The 20,878-nt window shown below is 34.3% G+C and overlaps 2 protein-coding genes across 9 annotated transcripts in view; one reads left to right on the top strand and one right to left on the bottom strand.

Annotated features, from left to right (window-relative positions):
* GPHN (gephyrin) overlaps positions 1-20,878 on the top strand; it is a 546,364-nt gene that overhangs the window by 246,892 nt on the left and 278,594 nt on the right. For 2 of the 8 annotated variants that reach the window (XM_068965813.1, XM_068965809.1), the window contains exon 5: positions 11,607-11,645. The exons of the other annotated variants lie outside the window; for them this stretch is intronic. In XM_068965813.1, coding sequence (XP_068821914.1) covers positions 11,607-11,645 — 39 coding nt within the window. The remainder of the gene's footprint in view (positions 1-11,606; positions 11,646-20,878) is intronic. 8 annotated transcript variants of the gene reach the window in all.
* On the bottom strand, positions 13,292-13,690 carry LOC138074003 (small ribosomal subunit protein eS12-like). The gene has a single exon (XM_068965982.1). It carries the CDS (start codon positions 13,688-13,690, stop codon positions 13,292-13,294), a length of 399 nt encoding a protein of 132 aa, XP_068822083.1.

Here is a 20,878-nt window from a genome sequence, read left to right as displayed (position 1 = left end):
AATTTCAACTTACTGTTAGCTGTTTTGTTTTGTTTCTTTTTAAAAAATTTTCAAGTCAGTATCCCATTGTGTCTACTGTCTTATTCACAGCAAGATATTTTTGCTCTGTACCTATTAAATAATTGTCCTACTTACTCTAATATAGGAGTTTTCAAACTTTAGCCTGTACCCCCATCAAAGGTAAAACAGATTGCTGCATCCTACCCACAGTGTTTCTGATTCAGTAAATCTGCAGTGGGTCCCAAGAATTTGTGTTTCTGGTAAGGCCCCACGTAATGCACATGTTGCTGGCCCATAAACCATGCTTCCAGACTTTGGGTACCACTGCTCTAGTATGTGAAAATGTAAATTGTTTTAACAGATTGTAAAATAATTTATATTTTTCTATGTAAAAATCACAGAAATTTTAGAGATATTATTCTAACTAGGCTTATAAATATAATGGTTTTGTTTTTAAAGCAATCACAATAGAGTTGTATTGGAAGATTGTTAGCTTCCAGTACTTAAAAAAGAAGGTGGGAGGGGGGTTCAGAATGGGGGACACATGTGCACTCATCGCTGATTCATGTCAATGTATGGCAAAAACCACTACAATATTATAAATTAGCCTCCAACTAAAATAAATAAATTAATTTTTTTTTAAAAGAAAGAAAAAAAAAGGAAGTCATTCTTACATAGCTCTTGAGTCCTTAGGGGAAATGATCCTTTGGCCAATTTTTTCACTTCTTTTAAACTGTGAGACTAACTTAAAAAGATAAAATTGGAGGTAAGCCATCTCCTCTAGAGGTGTGTTTATGTTTTGTTTGTGAGAAAATCACCTACATATGTGAAGAACTTAATTTTTGAAGTTTGAGTGTTAAGTGTTTTAAGTAAATAACTTTGGTTTTATATATCCCTATTATTTATGTAGCTTGATATTTTCATAATATTATTTTTATATCATAAAAGTAGAAAAAAGTTACTATAGAATTCATTCATAACCAGTTAACAGTATTATTTTTAATTATGAGAAAATAATTTGCATCACCAAGTATTTTGTATTCTCTGGAGTTTCAAGTTTATTCCAGAACACTAGGTTGCAAATTCACACTTTTAAATTCTGGCTCTGCTGCTTATGGCGTGGTGACCATACACTAGTCATTAAACCATTCTGTGCCTCAGTTTCCAGTAAAGTGAGGGAAATGAAAGTGCCTGTCTACCAGGGTAGTTGTGAGGATTGAATGAGAACTATTTTTGCTAAGAATACTAAAAGATATTTTTATCTTTTAGTTAATAAAGAGTTAATTTTTTAAATTAGTTATTGCATAACTACCAAAGTGGACAAATCTATGGTATTTTTTTATATATAAATATCAAATGGACAAAAACAGTCATATAGTGAAGTATTATCCATGCATTCTTTGTGATCTTGTTCAATTTTTAAATATTTTGATGTAGTAAGCTTCATATTTTATCTTTTCTATCTCCATATAAACTAGAGGTCTTGAAATTTTATCATTCTAGTATAGATTTAGCCCCCAACTTTTTTTATTTTGTTTTGTTTTTTGCTGTTGACAAGAGTCTGTGTCTTTCCATTACCTTATATATGGCCTTATATCAGAAATTGAGAGGTCCTTTATTATTCATTGAAGTTTTTCAGAAAACCCTAGAGATGCTCTTATATTTGTATATGCCTATAGCAATTGCTGGCTAAAATTTGTATTAGGCTTGTTTTTAATGAGTTTAAAATACATGTAATTATGTCTTCCATAATATCTGTTTTTGAAAACAAGTGACTTACCTGATTGTAAATATCATATTTTTATACACACATACGCACACACAGAGAGTATGGTTATCTACAGCAAAAGTCCATAGCACTGTTAAGCCTTTGAAAAATAACTGTAAAAGCCATCTGACCACTCAAAAATAATTCTACTAATTTCTTCTAATCTTTAAATAGTTACAATTCTTATAATATCTAAAACATAGCACTGGGATGTCAGCTAGTAATCCTGAAATATAATTTTGTGCCTGTAATAACATAGTTACTTGTCTTTATCTTATTTGTCTTAGATAATTGTCCCTAAAAAGGGAAACATATTGATAACCATATGTGCCTATATACAACTGTTTGCAAATCTTTTTAAATAGAATCAGAAGTTATTGACGGAAACCACAAATATTAGTGATGAGGGTAAAATAATATAAAATTTCTCCCTTAAGTCAGTAATTGTCAGTAATTAGTTTGATCTGCAAACACAAAGTACAAGTTGTGGGTTGTTTAGAAAAAGGGGAAGGTGAAAAATACTGAATTGAATGATTAAAATAAAGCAATCTAAAGTTATTGTCACTGAATATGAACCTTAGAGAAAATGAAAAGTTTAATAGCCTTATCCAGATCTATTAACAGAAAAATGGAATAGCAACTTCAGTAAAGTATATCCTATTTATATATTTTATATATAAGACAATCAAAATTGACTTTTCTAAATTATGAATTTATTTCTGCTTTTTGGCACCATATCTTAGAATGTGGTTCATCTGATAGTCACATGCCTGCTGGTCCCCTCCCTTCCTCTAAACATGAGATATTATCAATTACATATAGTAATTGATATTGCTATTACATATAGTAACATAATAATCCCTACTGTACAACTTTTTAGAGTTTTATTTGATATAAAAAGCTTATTTTTTAGTAATAGATTATGTTTTCTGTGAACTGATAAAGGTTGGATAATCCGTTGACATTGGTGAAATGGAAGTAATAGAAATTTGTAGTTATATAGAACATAAGAACTCATTGGTATACAAAGTATTATATCTTCATGTTTCACTATCACTTAAAAGTTTATATATCCAAAATAGGTATTATTACATGAAGAATCTTTCATTATTCTTAAAAGTAAAAGTATAATTAAGGATGTATAAGTGAGGTAAAGTGAAGGTCTTTTAGAATTAAAGTCTAGAAGAAAATAAAAGATTAAAAACATTTATTTTAAAAAGAACATCTATATGATTACAAAGAAATGTTTGGTATTATATTTTGGTAAATTAGAAAATATTACACTATTTAGTATTTGTTAGGTAAAATTAAGTTTTAGCGTGTTCATAGTACTAAGCTACACCAGAGTAAAGGGTTGTATAATAATATATTATTATGATTATGAATTAAAGAGTTAATTAAAATCCTAGCATGCATCTTAAATCTCATTTATTTATTCACTTATCAGATTTTTTGTTTTTAATCCTTGATATGTGTCTTATGCCATGCTGGGTGCTGGGGTTAAAAAATGAATAAGACACGATCCCTATTCTCAACTCAGTCTCTATCGCATGGGTCAGCAAACTATGGCCCAAAGGCAAAATTCAGCTTGTTGTATTTTTTTTGTATGAGTTGTGAACTAAGAGCATATTTTTATTTCTTTCAGTCATTAGATGACTGAAAGAAATCAAAAGGAAAATGATATTTTGTGACACATGAGAGTCATTTGAAATTTGTATTTCAGTGTCCATAAGTGAAATTTTATTGGAACATAGTCATACTCCTTCATTGACCTATTGCCTATGGCTATGATAGCAGAACAGAATAGTTGAATGAAAACGGTATAAGCCTAAATCATTTACTGTCTGATCCTTTGCAGAAAAAGTTTGCCAACCTCAGGTCTGTTAGATGAAAATTAGTCATCTTTATTCACGTTTTTAGCTGACTTTTTAAATTTATTTTTACCATTTGTTCTTTAGTAATTTAAAATTATGTTAGTTTCATTTCTTAAATGTTTAGTCTTAGGAGAAGCAAGGAAAGAACACTTTTCTTCCACAGTAAAGTGTATTGCCCCATTGTCTCAATAGACAATATAGAATAATAAAAATAAAAGATCCCTCATATAGACAATATATAAAATTTTGAACTTTCAAAATTGATCAAATTATTGGATTTGTTAAACATTGTTTCAGTCTTAAATATTTTTCTTAGTAGTGCTGCTGCTGCTGCTAAGTCACCTCAGTCGTATCCAACTCTGTGCGACCCCATAGACAGCAGCCCACCAGGCTCCCCTGTCCCTGGGATTCTCCAGGCAAGAACACTGGAGTGGGTTGCCATTTCCTTCTCCGATGCATGAAAGTGAAAAATGAAAGTGAAGTCACTCAGTCGTGTCCGACCCTCAGCGACCCCATGGACTACAGCCTTCCAGGCTTCTCCATCCATGGGATTTTCCAGGCAAGAGTACTGGAGTGGGGTGCCATTGCCTTCTCCAATTTTTCTTAGTAGTACCTTCTAAGAAGTGTCCTGATCAACTTTGTCATTTTGAAGTAATCAGACTAAAGGAAGAATTACAAAATGTCAGGAAATTATAAATTTGATGTAAAAGATATTCATTTAAAAAGGTTTTTATGGTTCATTTTGTAAGTGAAGAGGCACCTGGCAAAATGACTAACTCTGACAGCGATAATCTGGTACAAAGGATGAATTTCTAGGAAAAGATTATGAACTTCACAATACATATTTTGTTTATATCTTAAAATGTTTATGTTTATTTGAAAAAGATTGCTTTCTAAGCCTTTCTACAAATATTTATATATTTCATAATTTTAAGTGTCTGCCTCCAATGCGGGAGACCCGGGTTCGATCCCTGGGGCAGGAAGATCCCCTGGAGAAGGAAATGGTAACCCACTCCAGTATTCTTGCCTGGAGAATCCCATGGACAGATAAGCCTGGTAGGCTACAGTCCACAGGGTCACAGAGAGTCAGATACGACTGAGCAACTTCACTTACTTACTTACTTACTTGTACTATGACAGCTATCATTGTATGTGGTCATTAATCATTTCTTACATTTTAATGCTTAAAAAACAAGAATACTGTGTAAATAAAAGGAAAGAGACATAATTGACCTGAGTTACTGAGTTATTCTTAATTTGTTACTCGTGAAAATTTACATTTAAAAGTACCACTTTATAGTAAATACTCAACATTTTAAAAATCAGAAGAACTCTTTTACATTATAGCAGAACCATAGCAAAACATCATGTCCAATAATTTCTGTTTTTGAAAGAAAATTTGATCACTGTTGCAGATCATTTAAATTACATAGTTGCTTTCAAATACATATTAATATTCTCTAGAAAAGATTATTTCCCTAAAATATCATATGCTGATACTGTAGAACTGTATGAATATTTATTTTGTAATTCTAAAATTGTTGTAACTAAAGTAAAGTACCTGTTATACATGGTAAAACTAAAAGTAACCATATTGCAATAAAATTTTAAGATTAAAATTTTTCTGTATAAATAGGATAACTAAACAATATGAAATTGGTAAGAGAGCAGAATACTAGAAACTTACACTGGAAATTTTAAGAACCAGATTCAATAAAATATACTGTCCCTTTATGGCCAAATAAGGTTATATTTTACGGTTTTTGAAGGATCTCTTTTTCTTATTTTTTTGAAATAGTTCTGGATGTGAGAAATATGTTTACATGTCTTACCTTTGTCTAAATATGTTGGGATGTAATGTACCTTTCTCATATTATATATATATATGATACTAACACTGTAGAATCAGACAGACCTGAATTTGAATCTTACTTCTACCACCAACTAATTATGAAGTTAAAACAAATTAAACTGTTCAAACTTGAGTTTACTCATCCACTCAGCTAATGCATACCTCTCCAGGTTGTTTCTTCTAATAATTGAGATAATAAAAGTAGTCAGTGATAATAATTAGCAAATATATATAGCACTTACTATGTGTCAGGAGCTATTTTAAACTCATTTAATTTTAATTCATTTAGTCTTCAACCATATGAGGCAGATACTAACTAGAGTTGTATCTGTTTTAAATATGGAGAAACTGGGACAAATCAATTAATTGACTTGCTCAGAGTTACCCAAACTAGTAAGTGACAATAATGCATGTAAAAGGATTTTAGGTAAAGCCTGGCATCTTTGTAGATCCTCATTAAATGTTCTTTATTTCCTTTACCTTTTTCTTCCACATTTAATTAATAATATTACCTATTATCTCTAATTTAATGTGATAATCCCAAGTATTTCTGCTGCTAATCATTGCAATCTGATATCTGTTGTTAGCTATTAACATACTTGATGGATATGTCTAAAAATTAAGTATGTTAGTCAACATTTTCTCACTACTAATTTAGGGCATAGGCAAATGACTGAGAATAATAAAAAGAATAGTTTATATTATATGTGGACTATGAGTAATTGCATCTTTCCTGATATCCTGTCTGAATCTACTTATTTTGTTCCTTTGTGAGTTTAAAATTTTTGGAATATGGCTTGAAATGTCCCAAATATGTAGCATTCAGGATATTTGTTAGTAATAGTCCTTTTTATCTGGAGTTTATATTTATTGTGCATTATCCAATTTTTGAGTGGTATATGTCTTAGAGCTTAGGCACATTTGTGACCTACCAGTTTGCTAAAAAACATTTAGAGTCTTTGTTCAATTTAATAAGTGTTTATCAAGCATCTTGGGCTTTATTGAATAAACACTAAGTGTTTATTCCTAAACTAGTCACCTGACAAATCAAAGTGATATAAACTTAGTACTAGAAATGTTTAGCCAATTTAGACCAAAAAAATTCTTTATAGGGAAAGATTAAGAGAGAAGTGAGCAATCAGTAAAATTTTTGTACGAGTAGAATTTAAGCTAAAATTGAAGGAGAGAAATAGAACTTAGATTCAGAGAGAAGACATTACCAATGGGAGTAAGAAAGAAAGGGGAATGTATGATCAAGCTCTGAGAAAGATAAAATTAAGAAAATCTTCCTGGCTAGAGCAGAGGATTCACTTTACAAAGAAAGATGGATAAACTGGAACTATGTTATTTTAATCTCTTTCTTAGAACAGCTAGAGTAGTACTATCTCTGGAGATGAAAAACAGTAACAGAGATTCCTTAGAAGCCAAAATTCATAGGACAACTATCAACAAATACATGCCATAAAATCGTGTCATCAAAAGTAGATCCTTTTGAAAACTGGCACTTACTCAAATGTACATTCCCCAATAAGACTAACATCAGTATTTTTGAAGGTTGTTTCTATGCCCTGGTTTTTGTTTTGTTCTTTGAAATCCCAGTGTAAGCTACAAACCTAGTACCATTATTTGTATGTAAAATTTAAACTGCTGTGAAGCACCAAGTTCCAGTTTTGTAGTCCAGAAACCTTTTCAGTCAATACCTATAATCCAGGGTTTCCCAGGTGGTGCCAGTGATAAAGAACCCTACTGCCAATGCAGGAGACCTAAGAGACTCAGGTTGAATCCCTGGGTCCAGAAGATCCCCTGGAGAAGGAAATGGTAACCCATTCTAGTATTCTCGCCCGGGAAATTTCATGGACAGAGGAGCTTGGCAAGCTAAGGTCCAGGGGGCCGCGAGTTGGATGTGACTGAACAGCTTAGCGCATAGCATGTATCTGATAATCAAGACATATTTTTTTTATGATAGATTTTTGTCAGTGGTGTACCTTATCCTTGAGTTGGCCTAAGGTTTTATATAAAATTACTATATAATAATAGAGAAATCACAGTATCTTAAGAGTTTGCAAAGGAGAATTCAAAAGCCATTGTGTTGAAAGTCCTAACATGACCCTTTTATCATTCCCAGCCCTTGTGTGAACGCCTCAATTGCATATTCTTTCATGTGAGAGTCCCTTGTTTGTGTAATTCTAATTACTTGAAAGTCCAAATCTGCCCCCTTACCCACGACATTTACCCTCTGTTTTATTTATACATTGAAAGAAAAAACTCCTTAGCATAATTATCCCAGTTGAAAAGTAACTGGTTTAACATTAGACCATTTAGGTGATTAGAGCAATAGGTGACGTTGCATTTAAAAATCATGTTGTTAGGCCCTCATTCCACATAGCAACACTGCAGAGTGAAGCGAACATCGCTGTTTGAGGTGGGGATTTAGGAATTTCAAGCATAAGGTAAAAAAGAAACGTTTCATATATGAAGAACCCATAAATGAAATCCTATCTTCATTTTTCCCTTAAGTACATGTCTTAATTGCATGCTTACTTTGCATGAGAACGTTCTCAGCTTTTAGGGGGGTCCTGATGGGGAAAAGAGATCAATCATATCAGTAAGCATATGAGTACAAACATACTTTTTATGGTAAATTCTATGTCTAATTAAAGCTTTCACTAGAAAAGTAGCGTTGCTCATATAACTGTTTGTGAGGCAGCATAACATAGTGGTTAAGAGCTCAGACTACTTGAATTTGAATCCTAGATTCACCTCTTACTACCGTGTAACCTTTCACAACTTGCTTTACTCAGTTTTCTTATGTGTAAAATGGAGAAAATAAGAGTGCCTACCTCATAGGGTAGTTATATTAGGTGGGTTAATGTAAGTAAAACACCAAAAGCAGCGTTAGTTTACTACACAAATATTTCTTATTATTACCAATAATCTAAACAGAAAGAACTTTAGCTTACAAAGGAAGAAGATAATGGTCGAGTAAGTATTGAAAGAATTTTTCTCTGGGGAAAAAATCGCATAAGATAGGACCTAAGGTATACAATAGAATAGTTGTGGGAAAGGAAAAAGCAGCAGAGATGACATGCTAAATGTTTATTTTTACCTTGAATTTATCAGAGAAATAAAACCTTGACATCAGTGTTCCAACTCACCATTTTACAATCTACTCCCATAAAATGAACAGAGGCCGGCATAGTAGGATAGTTCTATAAAATATATGCTAAGACATTGACAAGAAAACATCATTAAATATTTTGCAAATATTAATATAAAATACTAAAAGTGTGTTTATCTAGAGATATAGTTTCAGGAATGAAGATTTCAGAAATTTCCTTTCTTATTTTCTGAAATCAAGAATGTGAATTCATCTTCCTTTATTAGATCTTCATCCATGAAACAGACTTAATGTCGCTTTTCACACAAAATGTAATATGATGACTTATATCTGTCAAGTCCTCTGAGCTTCTTAGAATTCTATCACTGAATTAGAGCAGAATATCTGTGACTTCATGTTATTGCCATGCCTAAAAAGAAACTGATAGGGAGTAAGAAAATGGACTCAACGAAATAAATTTTTGCAATTATTCTCGTAATTTTACGAGTATTATTTCCTCATACTGGAATTTGGGAAGACCATGGCTGCTATTAAAGACTGGCAGGTGAATATCCAACAGAGAGAGTAACCATTTCAGAAAATCTTAACAGGCACACAACTGAGAATTTACGGGAAGAATCCAAGTTCCTTTAAAAGGTGATGAGAAGATAGAAGCAGTAAAGTTGTTGGAAGTGTGACGCTTGAGAATGAACTGTTACCAGTTTCTCAGAGAGAGAGACACAGACATCAAATATCAAAGGCAACAATGCAGAAGAAGCAATTGATTGTGCTGGAAGGACCAGTTAATAAGAGTCAATATATTATAATGTTCTGTGAAGATAGCATTATAGTGATGAATGTCACTGGGGTAATTTAAGTGTTTGTCCCCCACCTCTTCACTCCTTCCATAAGTTTGATTGCAGCATATGATATATTACTCTTGCAGGTAATAATCCTCAGGGTGAAACTTTGTAAGAGGAGAAGAAAGGTCAGTTTTGATTAAGAGATGATTAGTTTTAAATTTTTTTTAAGTGCTTTTAAATGCTTTTCTATAAATTTGAAGCAATGACAAAATAACTTAGTATTGAATATTGTATAAAAATGGGACTTCCCTGGTGGTCTAGTGATTAAGACTCCCCACTTCCAATGTAGGGGGCAAGGGTTAGATCTTTGGGGAACTAAGACCCCACATGCTGTGCGGCATGGCCATAAAAAAATGCGATCTTATCATAATGTTTCTCACACTCTCAAAGATTCAACACTGTAATTTATAGGAGACCTAAATTATAAAAGAAGACACTTTAGTATAACCCTATTGATGAGATTCAAAGAGATTCACATTATACTAATTTCCCACTGTTGTTAAACATGATATTTAGAGGTTTGGCTAATTATGTGATATGCATACTTTGATATGAGTTCTCTTTGTGGGTCCTATTTACTTCCCTTTCTCATATATTTCCTTTTTAGTATTTTTCAAGGCTTATCTATACTGTATCCTGTCTCTTAAGATGGGACTGCTCTATGGGGTGATGAATGAATATCACCATCAGTATTAAATATTAATAATTAGAGGAATGAGAGATCTGCTTTTATATAATACTGAAAGCCAATCCTAATATAAATGCACCTTCCCTCATGGGTGTATCTTGTGCAATACTAGCAGCAGTATTAAAAATAATGCTCTAGTTTAACTTTGTTCAAACTTCAGTTGTTACTCTTTGCCTTCTAAATATAAGATACCTTAGAAGAGGGATCAGGAAACTTATTCTCTAGAGGAAGTAAATATTTAGAGATAATAAATAGTTTAGGCTTTGTGGGCTTTATAGTCTCTATCATAACTACTTAACTATGCCAGCCTGTCACAGAAGCTGCTATATGATGATATCAATAAATGGGCCCTGCTGTGCCACCAATAAAACTTTATTTATGAACACTAAAATTGGCTTTCTCATAATTTTCACGTGTCATGAAGTATTACTCTTCTTTTGAGTTTTTTTAATCATCTAAACATTTGAAGATTAACATTAGATTACAGGGCATGCAAAAGACAAGTGGCAGGCAAGATTTGTCCTCTAATTTAGAACATTCCCACCTACCATGTACACGCATCTCCTCTGTTATTCAGAAGCTCATAGTATGTAAGAGTGTTCAGAGAATTTAACTCAGAACATTTCAGAAGAATTTTCTGAGAATTTAATAAGGAAAAGGAGTTGCCCTATAGTAATTAACACTTGTTAGAATCAAATGTGTTGAGTGCCTTCCGTGTAGATACCAAGACTTTGACTTGGGCAGTTAGAAGAATGGACTTGCCATTTACTGAAATGGAGAAGACTATGGGAAGAGTAGGTCTGAGGAGGAAGATCAGGAGTTTTACTTTGGTCATAGAAATTTCTAACTGCCTTTAGATATCCAAATGGAGATGTTAAGCTGGCAGTTAGATATGGGCATCTGGAGTTGAGAGAAGTCTGGGCTGGAGATACTATTTTTCTTTAGAGTCATCAGCATCTTAATGGAATTAAAATTCATGACAACTGATGAGATCATCAAGGTATTTACTAATACTACTATTTATTTTATTACTACCCCTGCTTCTTTTCTCATCCACTTTCAAAGAGGTAGGTAGTTTCTAGTAACCTGGCCCCTCTGCTCACTCACAAAGGGTGGAAGGGATCCCATTGAACAGGAAGGAACCTGGCCTATACAGGAAGGACTATTAGTTGGCCATCCTGAAATTTTGCCATGGTGTAGAGATGAGAATGAGTTTTCCCAAGTACCTCCTTGCTGGAAACTGTTTGCACTGGAGGTAAGTGTGAAAGGGGAGGTTGTGGGGATTGATGGGGTGAGGGCTTCCTAAACCTTTCCCAAACCTCAGGAGTGGCTTGATTCTGAGGAAGGGAGAAGGTTCAGACTGGTTCCTATTTCCCTGAACCAGTTTGTACAGCCCTAAATTTGACCTGCTTTCCTCAAACTGGGAGTCAGAAATCCCTTTTCTCTTCTGTTTTTCTGCTGCAGAAATTCCCAACATTCCCATTTTGTGGGCTCCAGAAAGGGGTAAGCGAAGACTTCAATCCCAGCTGACCATTTCCAGATTAATAATTTTTAGTGTTTTGATTTCTTTTATCATCATAAAAATGCTTGGACCCATTTATCCCATTTGTTTAATTTCCTTGTGGATTGTTATGTATCTATGTTCTAGGGTCATTTCGTATCCCTGGGCAATAGAGTTCAGATCCATCTGCTCTCTCCATTTATGTGCTATTTCTCTTGTGGATTCTCATGTGCAGCTTATTGATGACTATTACCTAGATGGAAGACACTCCATTCAGGAGACTGCTTCACTCTTAATCTCATCTTTTCCTGAATGGTGTTTTGTTCCCCTGCTGACAGCTTTTCACTACCCTACCCAACTGCTTCTGATGATCTATCATCGCTTCTCTGCTGTTCTGTCTTCCTGTTTGACTGCCTTTGATTTTTTGTCTCTACTTTTTGCCCCCATTACTTATCTGCTGAATGATTTGCGTTCTTCACTCACTGGTGCTTTGTCCATCAGCAAATGGCCTGATACTACATATTCATCTGCTATTTTAGCATTTTTAGACTGCCCAACATTGTTTATCTGCTCTCCTACCATTCTCCTCTACTGTGGCCTTCCAAGTGCTGTGCTGTCTGTCTGCCTGATCTTGCCCTACCGAGTCTATGCCTGTAATATTATAAGTAGGTTCTGATTGTTTAACACTTCTGTTACCTATCTCCACTTGCCTTGTGCCACTAAGTTGGACTGCTGACTGAATATGCTTGACTACTGTTCTCTACCTGTTTGCTGCACATGGCTGCCCAATTAGTTGTCTTGAGACATTGCATTTATCGCCTATGTACTCAGCCATGCAACTTGCTGTTTGGTCCATATTGCCTCCTTTATACTTCTGTGCTAAATCACTGGTGGTGTTCATCTGTTGTCTTGTAATCCTAATCAGATTTTATTTCCAAGAGAAGTGTTGCCTACTTATTGTCCAAACATATCTTAGCAATGGAAAATCCTTTACTATTTTAGTCCAATTTACTCCTAAACTGACTTAAAGTCACTACCACTATCCTTTCTGCTTTTTTATACAACTCCACATTCTTCCTTCTATTGAGAAATAGATTTTTCTTTCTAAATCATTTATCATCTTTGCTTCAGTTGCCTTTTCATATCACATACTATGTGCTTTTTGTTCCTTGTATGTGGGATCTATCAGTAATTTTCCATATATTAAATTTGTTTTCTAATTTGTTTTCCCTGATTTTTTCAGGGCTTCATGAGGATAAATTGCTCCTATTACTTTTATCCTTTCTAGTTAAGACCAGAATGGTTTTTTGAAACTTTCAAGTATCATCTCTAAAAATAATAAATTGTCTTGTAGTTCTATGTAGGTAAGATTAAAGTAACTTTCCACTCTGCTCCATTTTTTCCTGAGAATATCATTTCTCTGCCACTCCATAATTTATGTACTATCATTTAGAGATCCTTTTGATGTATTTATCTTTTCCTCCTAGATTTTAGATTATCTTTTCTTGTGTGTAGGTAGACTTTTAAATTGATATTAGTATTTGGCATCTAGAAAAAATTGAAATAAAAATTATCTGCATGTAAAGCTTATTGTCTTATTCGTTTTTATTTATTTATTTTGAAAACAAGAACTCAATTTTTTATTTCATCATTTCTTGCATTTGAAGTACTCCTCGATGACATCCTTGGCCTGAGATTCTTTGCCATAGTCCTTAACCACCACACAACTGCAACCAACCACTTTATGGGGTTTTCCCTCTCTGTCAGTTTTACAGAGGCCTACCCATTCCCCTAGTTTCTTGTTGTCATCAACCTTAATCAGGTTGATTTGATGCTCAGCACAAAGGGCCTCCACCAACTTGACATACATAGGCCCATCACTGTTGGATGCAAGCACACATAGATGGGCTTGGCGCTTGTCTAAAGCTTTCGCAGCTTCGCGAATTCCACGTGCTAAGCCATCGTGGATGAGGGCAGTCTTCAGCACCTCTTGCAGAGCGGTATTAACATCCATTACAACTCCAGCAGCAATGTCTTCCTCGGCCATGGCGGTGGGTTACGGGTGGAGCCGAATCTTGAATGCACCCGAGCCTCCGCCTCCACGCGGCTCCGCGGCGGCAGGGAAAGAGTATTCGTTTATATTTAAGTGAATGACAAGATCAGACAGGAAGTAGAGAAGAACTGTGAAATTTTCAGTTTCAGGAATCTAAGGAGATTTAAATTGGGAAGTGTTTACATGCATGCATGTGTGTGTATGTAGACTTGAAGTGTTCTATGTGCATATGTATCCACATCATTGTGCATGAAGTGCAGAAAATGCTGAGTATCCATATTAAATTTTATTTTATTTTTCAAAAAATGAGAGAGAAAAGGAATAGGGGAAAGCTAAAAAGAGAGTGATAAACAGGAAATAGAGAAAAAGGTATCCATAGTTGGTTCTTTTCTCCTTTTTCTTTTCTTTTAGTAATAGAGGTAAAATTAATGTGAACCAAAGGGCTGCTCTAGAAATACCAAGAAAATTATTTCAGTAGATTTTTTTTAATGTATAAAATACACACAACAAAATTTACTATTTTAATCATTTTTAAGTGTACAATTCAGTGGCATTAAATACTTTCACCATTCTGTATAGCCGTCACCACTGTAGATTTCTAGAACTTTTTCAAAATCCCAAATAGAAACTCTGTACATTAAATAGTAACTCCTCATTCCTTCTTTCCACAACCCCTGGTAACCTCTATTTTACTTTCTGTCTCTGAATTTGCCCATTCTAGGTACCTCATACCAGTGGAATCATACAATTTTTTTCTTTCTCTATATGACTTATTTCACTTAGCCTAATATTTTCAGGTTCATTCATGTTGTAGCATATATCACACATTCATGCATTTTTAAAGAACATTCCATTGTGTATATATACGATTGTTTATCATCTGCCGAGGGATACTTGAGTTGTTTTCATCTTTTGACTATTAATACTGCTATGAACATTAGCAGCATACTGCTGTGCAAGTACCTTTTTTCTTTCCATCCTTTTGGGTATTTACTTAGAAGTGAATTCAGTAGCGTTTAATGCTTTTGTCTAAGGAGAAATTAAATTAGTAGCAAATCATGTACATGATACAACATTAGCATGATAACAAGTCCAAGATACTTTATTAGGAGTAGAAGAAGTTACAAACTTTCAGAAAGGCCACAGAAGACCAAGTGAGATTTAGAAGACGCTCTATTGTAAGAATAAAAGGGAGAAAAAATTGAAATAATACAAATGTTGGAGGTTTGAGGAAAGCAAAAGTGATTCTGGAGAAGGTTGAACTTAAAAAATATTTGAAATGAAATCAGTTCAGTTCAGTTCAGTCGTTCAGTCGTGTCCGACTCTTTGCGACACACCAGGCCTCCCTGTCCATCACCAACTCCCGGAGTTCACTCAGACTCATGTGCATCAAGTCAGTGATGCCATCCAGCCATCTCATCCTCTGTCGTCTCCTTCTCCTCCTGCCTTCAATCTTTCCTAGCATCAGGGTCTTTTCAAATGAGTCAGATCTTTGCATCAGGTGGCCAAAATGTTGGTGCTTCAGCTTCAGCATCAGTCCTTCCAGTGAATATTCAGGACTGATTTCCCTTAGGATGGACTGGTTAGATCTCCTTGCAGTCCAAGGGAATCTCAAGAGTCTTCTCCAAGACTACAGTTCAAAAGCATCAATTAATTCTTCAGCAACCAGTTTCTTTATATCCAACTCTAAAATCCATACATGACTACTGGAAAAACCATAGACAACTAGACAGACCTTTGTTGGCCAAGTAATGTCTCTGCTTCTTGCTGTCTAGGTTTGTCTTAGCTTTTCTTCCATGGAGCAAACATCTTTCAATTTCATTTCAATTTATTGGTCTTCAATTTGAATACCTAGCTTTCTACCTAAATTGAACTCTGCATCATAGTGTCTTAGACTTTAAAGGAGTTACAAAGGTTGGAAAGGATTGTTCTTTGTCATCAAGGGATTTAAAACTAGAGTAGTTAAAAGTGCACTAATAATGGGTTTAAGAAAAAATACTTTCAGTCTTTTAAGTGATAATGTTTTCCCTTGTTAACTCAATAAATTTTTGGTGATTTTAGCCAAGGTTCCTCATCTAAATTATCAAACACAGAAAATGATTTGAGTGACTGTTGTCTCAATTCTCTCAAGGGTGGTGTGTAAACTAGTACTATTTTGTATGAATAAGAAAGAAATTAATTCAGTACATCTAACAGTTCTCTCAGAATCTATTGAAAAAGGCTTAACTCTGTGCTATACAACCAGTTAGCTATCTGTAACACAAAATCCTTGCTCTCAAGGAACTTACTTTCCAAAAGAGGGAAAAAGGCATTTGGCAAAACATGCATTTCTAATATCATCCACAAATTTTTGTTATTTTCTTCTAATTATTCAAGGAAAATGTTCAAAGTCAGAGTGATTGCATATGAGGGAATCCTTTTGCCTCTTACAAGCATTATTGATTTAAGATTAAGAATGTCTCTATTTAATATCTTGTCACAGCTAAAGGATTCTGGTAATAGTTTAAATGCCAATAAGAATCTCTTTAATTTTAAAATCTAGGGCCTTCAGTGACAGATTAGTGATTTGGTAGCTGTTAATATACAGGGTTACCTAAAACCAATTGGTTTTATAGTGAAAGAATAGAGAATGACTAGATAAATAGATAATTAATGTTCAAGAGGTTGTTCTTGAATTAATTGCAAGAACAATGAGGGATAACCCCCACACACTCCAAGATACAACTGTATACTAACACAGAAAATGTTTGCTAATTTAATTTATTCTCACTGTCAACTAAAGCTCACTTGAATTCTGGGTGTCAGGAATTTCATTTGATATTCAGTTTTCTTTATGGATTTGATTAAGTAGTCATTTGAATTTGGAATTTATTTGTGCTCCCTAACTTGATATGTGCCTTCAAACTTGAGAGCAATTACTTTCTTTCCTATTGGTCAGTACTTCAGTGATTCCTTTAAGGTAATCTCTTTAAAGTGTTACACTTAAGATAAGTTTTAGTAACCTGTTTTTTCTCCCAACCCCTGATGTCCTACTAAAGTTATTTATTTTGACAGTATGGCTATGGGAAGATCAAAGTTTCACATGTCAGGAGAAAAGCAGTAAAATAGAAATAACATCCAGATTTAACTTTTTTTTTTTAACAATGATGAACAATTTTAAAAGATTCTGCTTTACTTGTATTCATTCTGAAAAATATGTTTAGTGAAAAAATAGATATTTTAAAGTATAAGATCTGGAATAAAGGAAAATATGACTAAATCATTTTATTCAGCTTGTTTTGTTCATAATAAATATACTTTTTTCTTGTGACATCTGAAATTCTGATTTTATTTTGAGAAAAGCTTCAGTTGGAAATAAAGTTGTATAATATATTTCTTTGGTAAAGTTTAACCTGTAAAGGCAATATTTCTGTCATACCTTTATTGGACTTCAAGTTCTTTTTATATTTAATAAGAAGATCTAAATGTCTTTGCAATCATGAGACTCTTTGTAGACAACTAATCCTAACAAGCAAGTTGTCATAAAATTTTTCTTTTTCTTATTTTTCCTTTCTTTCTTAAAGAACAGTAGATTATATTCAATACCTTGCAAAGGAAGATGTAGCTTCTTTATGCAAGCATTCTGTGGAGGAAGTTTCACTCCTTCAGTTTTGAATACCAGCAATGACAATAGCAGGTACTAATAACCAGTCTCTGAAACCCTTTATCTCTTTTTCTCCCCTTGTCTCCTACATCAAGTATTTCTAGTCCTGCTGACAAGCACTAACACAATACATGTGTAGCACAGAAGATCTAGTGAAGTGAAAGAGAACATTGAGTGAAGTCAGTTGCCTCAGATACAGAAACTGTTTGGTGCAAAGCTTCTTCATGTATGTTTCAGTTCAGTTCATTTCAGTTGCTCAGGCATGTCCGACTCTTTGCAACCCCATGAATCGCAGCACACCAGGCCTCCCTGTCCATCACCAACTCCCGGAGTTCACCCAAATTCATGTGCATCGAGTCAGTGATGCCATCTAGCCATCTCATCCTCTGTTGTTCCCTTCTCCTCTTGCCCCCAATCCCTCCCAGGATCAGGGTCTTTTCCAATGAGTCAACTCTTCACATGAGGTGGCCAAAGTATTGGAGTTTCAGCCTCAGCATCAGTCCTTCCAGTGAACACCCAGGACTGGTCTCCTTTAGAATGGACTGGTTGGATCTCCTTCAAGAGTCTTCTCCAGCACCACAGTTCATGTATGTTTAATAGAATGTAATTCCATAAACATCAAAATCAATACCTGAAAAGTTCACTAGTTAGATATATGGATATTTATAAAATATAAACCACTGAAGACCTTTGTATTTCTCTCTGAATGCTTTTAGATTTCTTGTAATATTTAGTATTTATGAAGAAATAGAAATTATTTTCCATCAACAGCATAAAAACATTTTAGATGTTGAGGAATCAATTTTTCTTTGGTTTATTCGTAATCATATTAAAGTAATGGATGTTTTCTTACTGTGCATTCAGAGGTAATAATCTCATAGAGATCTTGCACAAATGTTCTAAAAGAAAATATCTCTTACAAGTTAAATTCTTTTCTCATTCCCCAACTGGATGCCCTCTGGTCAAAATTAAGATCAATCTTAAAAGAAGGGTAGAATGTAAAAGCCTTTTTTAGATGTCCTATTTCTCATGATGATTAGTAACTGAAAAGAAAACTTAAGACCATCTGTAGAAAGCTCTTATTTTATTTACCAGAAATTGTCTTCAAATTTCATAATTCGTGGTTTGTGTTAGAATATTTAGGACCATAGCATTTTGCATATTCAATTCAGTTCAGTCGCTCAGTCGTGTCCGATTCTTTGTGACCCCATGAATTGCAGCACGCCAGGCCTCCCTGTCCATCACCAACTCCCGGAGTTCACTCAAACTCATGTCCATTGAGTCGGTGATGCCATCCAACCATCTCATCCTCTGTCGTCCCCTTCTCCTCCTGCCCTCAATCCCTCCCAGCATCAGAGTCTTTTCCAATGAGTCAACTCTTCGCATGAAGTGGCCAAAGTACTGGAGTTTCAGCTTTAGCATCAGTCCTTCCAATGAACACCCAGGACTGATCTCCTTTAGAATGGATATTTTGCACATTACAGGTGTTTAATAAGAGCATAAAATGGTGACTTTTTAATTAAGTTGTTGTTGTTTAGTTGCTAAGTCTTGTCTGACTCTTAGCGACCCCGTGGACTGTAGCTCACCAGGCTTTTCTGTCCATGAGGCTTCCAGGCAAGAATACTGGAGTGGATTGCCTTTTCTTTCTCCAGGAGATCATCCCGACTCCAGGATCACACCTCTGTCTCCTGCATTGCAGGCAGATCCAGGCTGGACCACCAAGGAAGCTTAATATGAAGATGAGATTTTAACTGAAAAAATATATGGTTATTTAAAATTAGGAAAAGGCAAATGTTTTTAAACGCTTTTTATTAATAGCTTTAATTTTTTTCTGAATATAGATTTCTAAATATATTTTGATTTGGTACTTTGAAATACCTTCCCACTGTGGAAAAACTTGGCCCAGTAAAAGAGCATACCCTCTGAGGCATATCCTGTCAAAGGACATATAAACTCCCCAAGCACAAGTAAGGCAACAAAACCATTAATTAATAGGTGGAGTGAAAAGATGACTGCTAGAGCTATCAAATACAAAATGTAAGACAGAGAAGACTTAGGTAACCATTCTTATTTTTTGCTCATATTAGGGGAATTTGTTTAGGACAAATACTAAACCAGAAAGGATGCAGACACAGCAGAAGTATATCAAACTGTCCCTGGAAATCCAGGGTTCACTAGTCGATGATGAAATATCCGAAGAACAGAGACATACTTGCAAAGATAAAAATATAACAAGAGACCATCATTTATGAATGAGCAAATGGGGAGAAAATGGGACTCTTAGAAATAAGAAAATAAAAGTTAAAATTTTTACATCTGAGGACAGATAAAACAGCAGATTGGAGCAGTAGAAGAGAGAATTAGCATACTGAAATATGTACCTGAGGAAATTATCTCATATCAGAACTATCACACAGAGAGATGATGTAATGGGAAAAAAATAGAGAAATAGGGCATGGAGAGTGAAATGAAAGGTCCAAAATATATCAAAGCCCCCAAAGGAGAGAATGGAGGAAAAAACATGATTTTAAAAGATAATGGCTGTAAATTTATAGAACTGATAAGAAAAACATGAATCTACAGATCCTCAACATATAATGTATCTCAAGAAGAATAAATGAAATAAATTGATACCTAACCACATAAAAGTAAAACTTTAGAAACAAAACAGACAATCTTAAATCTAGCCAGAGAGAAAGAACAGATCACTTACATAGGAATGACAGCAGGCTTTTAAACAGCACTGAAATAAAGCAGATAATAGAATATATCTTAAAAGTATTAATAAGTTATATTGGAAATTATTTTATACAGGTTTTCATTTTGTGACATATATGTGTGAAGTGTCTATTTTGAGGTTCACTTGTTCTTAATAAACTTGTTCTAAAGTTTGAATAGAGAACAGGTAGACACTTAATAAAGTGTATATGTGGGCTAAAATGAACATCAAAACAGCACTGAAAGAGGCAGTGTTATATTGGCCAACCCAATAAATGAGCAGCTTCAGGAGTATATATGTGTATATTTTTGTGTATGTTGTCTACATGTTGGTAGAAATGGTTATATCTACTCATTCTTGACTAGGTGTTGGGATTTGCTTAGTGCCAGTCTTAGCTTGTAAAGAATCTGCCTGCAATGCGGGAGACCTGGGTTCTATCCCTGAGTTGGAAGATCCCCTGGAGAAGGGAAAGGTTACCCACTCCAGTATTCTGGCCTGGAGAGTTCCATGGACTGTATAGTCCCTGGGGTTATAAAGAATCAGACACTACTGAGCGACTTTGACTTCACTTCATTTCAGTAGATAGAACTAACTTCTTCTTTCCTATTCCAACCAGCTGCCCTAATAAAATCAACTATTCAGTTGCCTATAACCCTAACCTTAAGAACTCACCTTCAGTCCTGAGACATGTACTTGTGTGTACACATGCATATACATTATCTTCAGTTTTATGAAGTGTTTTTGTTTAAGGATAGACTCTATTTTGACTTCTAAATCTCAGACTTGAAGGAAATAGAGGAGGTTTTTGGATAGTTAACTA

This window comes from Capricornis sumatraensis, chromosome 2 (assembly GCF_032405125.1).
Source record: "Capricornis sumatraensis isolate serow.1 chromosome 2, serow.2, whole genome shotgun sequence".
Classification (NCBI taxonomy): Eukaryota; Metazoa; Chordata; class Mammalia; order Artiodactyla; family Bovidae; genus Capricornis; species Capricornis sumatraensis.
Note: the sequence above shows the minus strand (reverse complement) of the source record. Positions and strands in the feature narration are given on the sequence as shown.

What these genes read in the sequence shown, in the direction of transcription:
- LOC138074003 (XM_068965982.1), bottom strand. Translation starts at nt 13,690, where the DNA reads ATGGCCGAGGAAGACATTGCTGCTGGAGTTGTAATGGATGTTAATACC.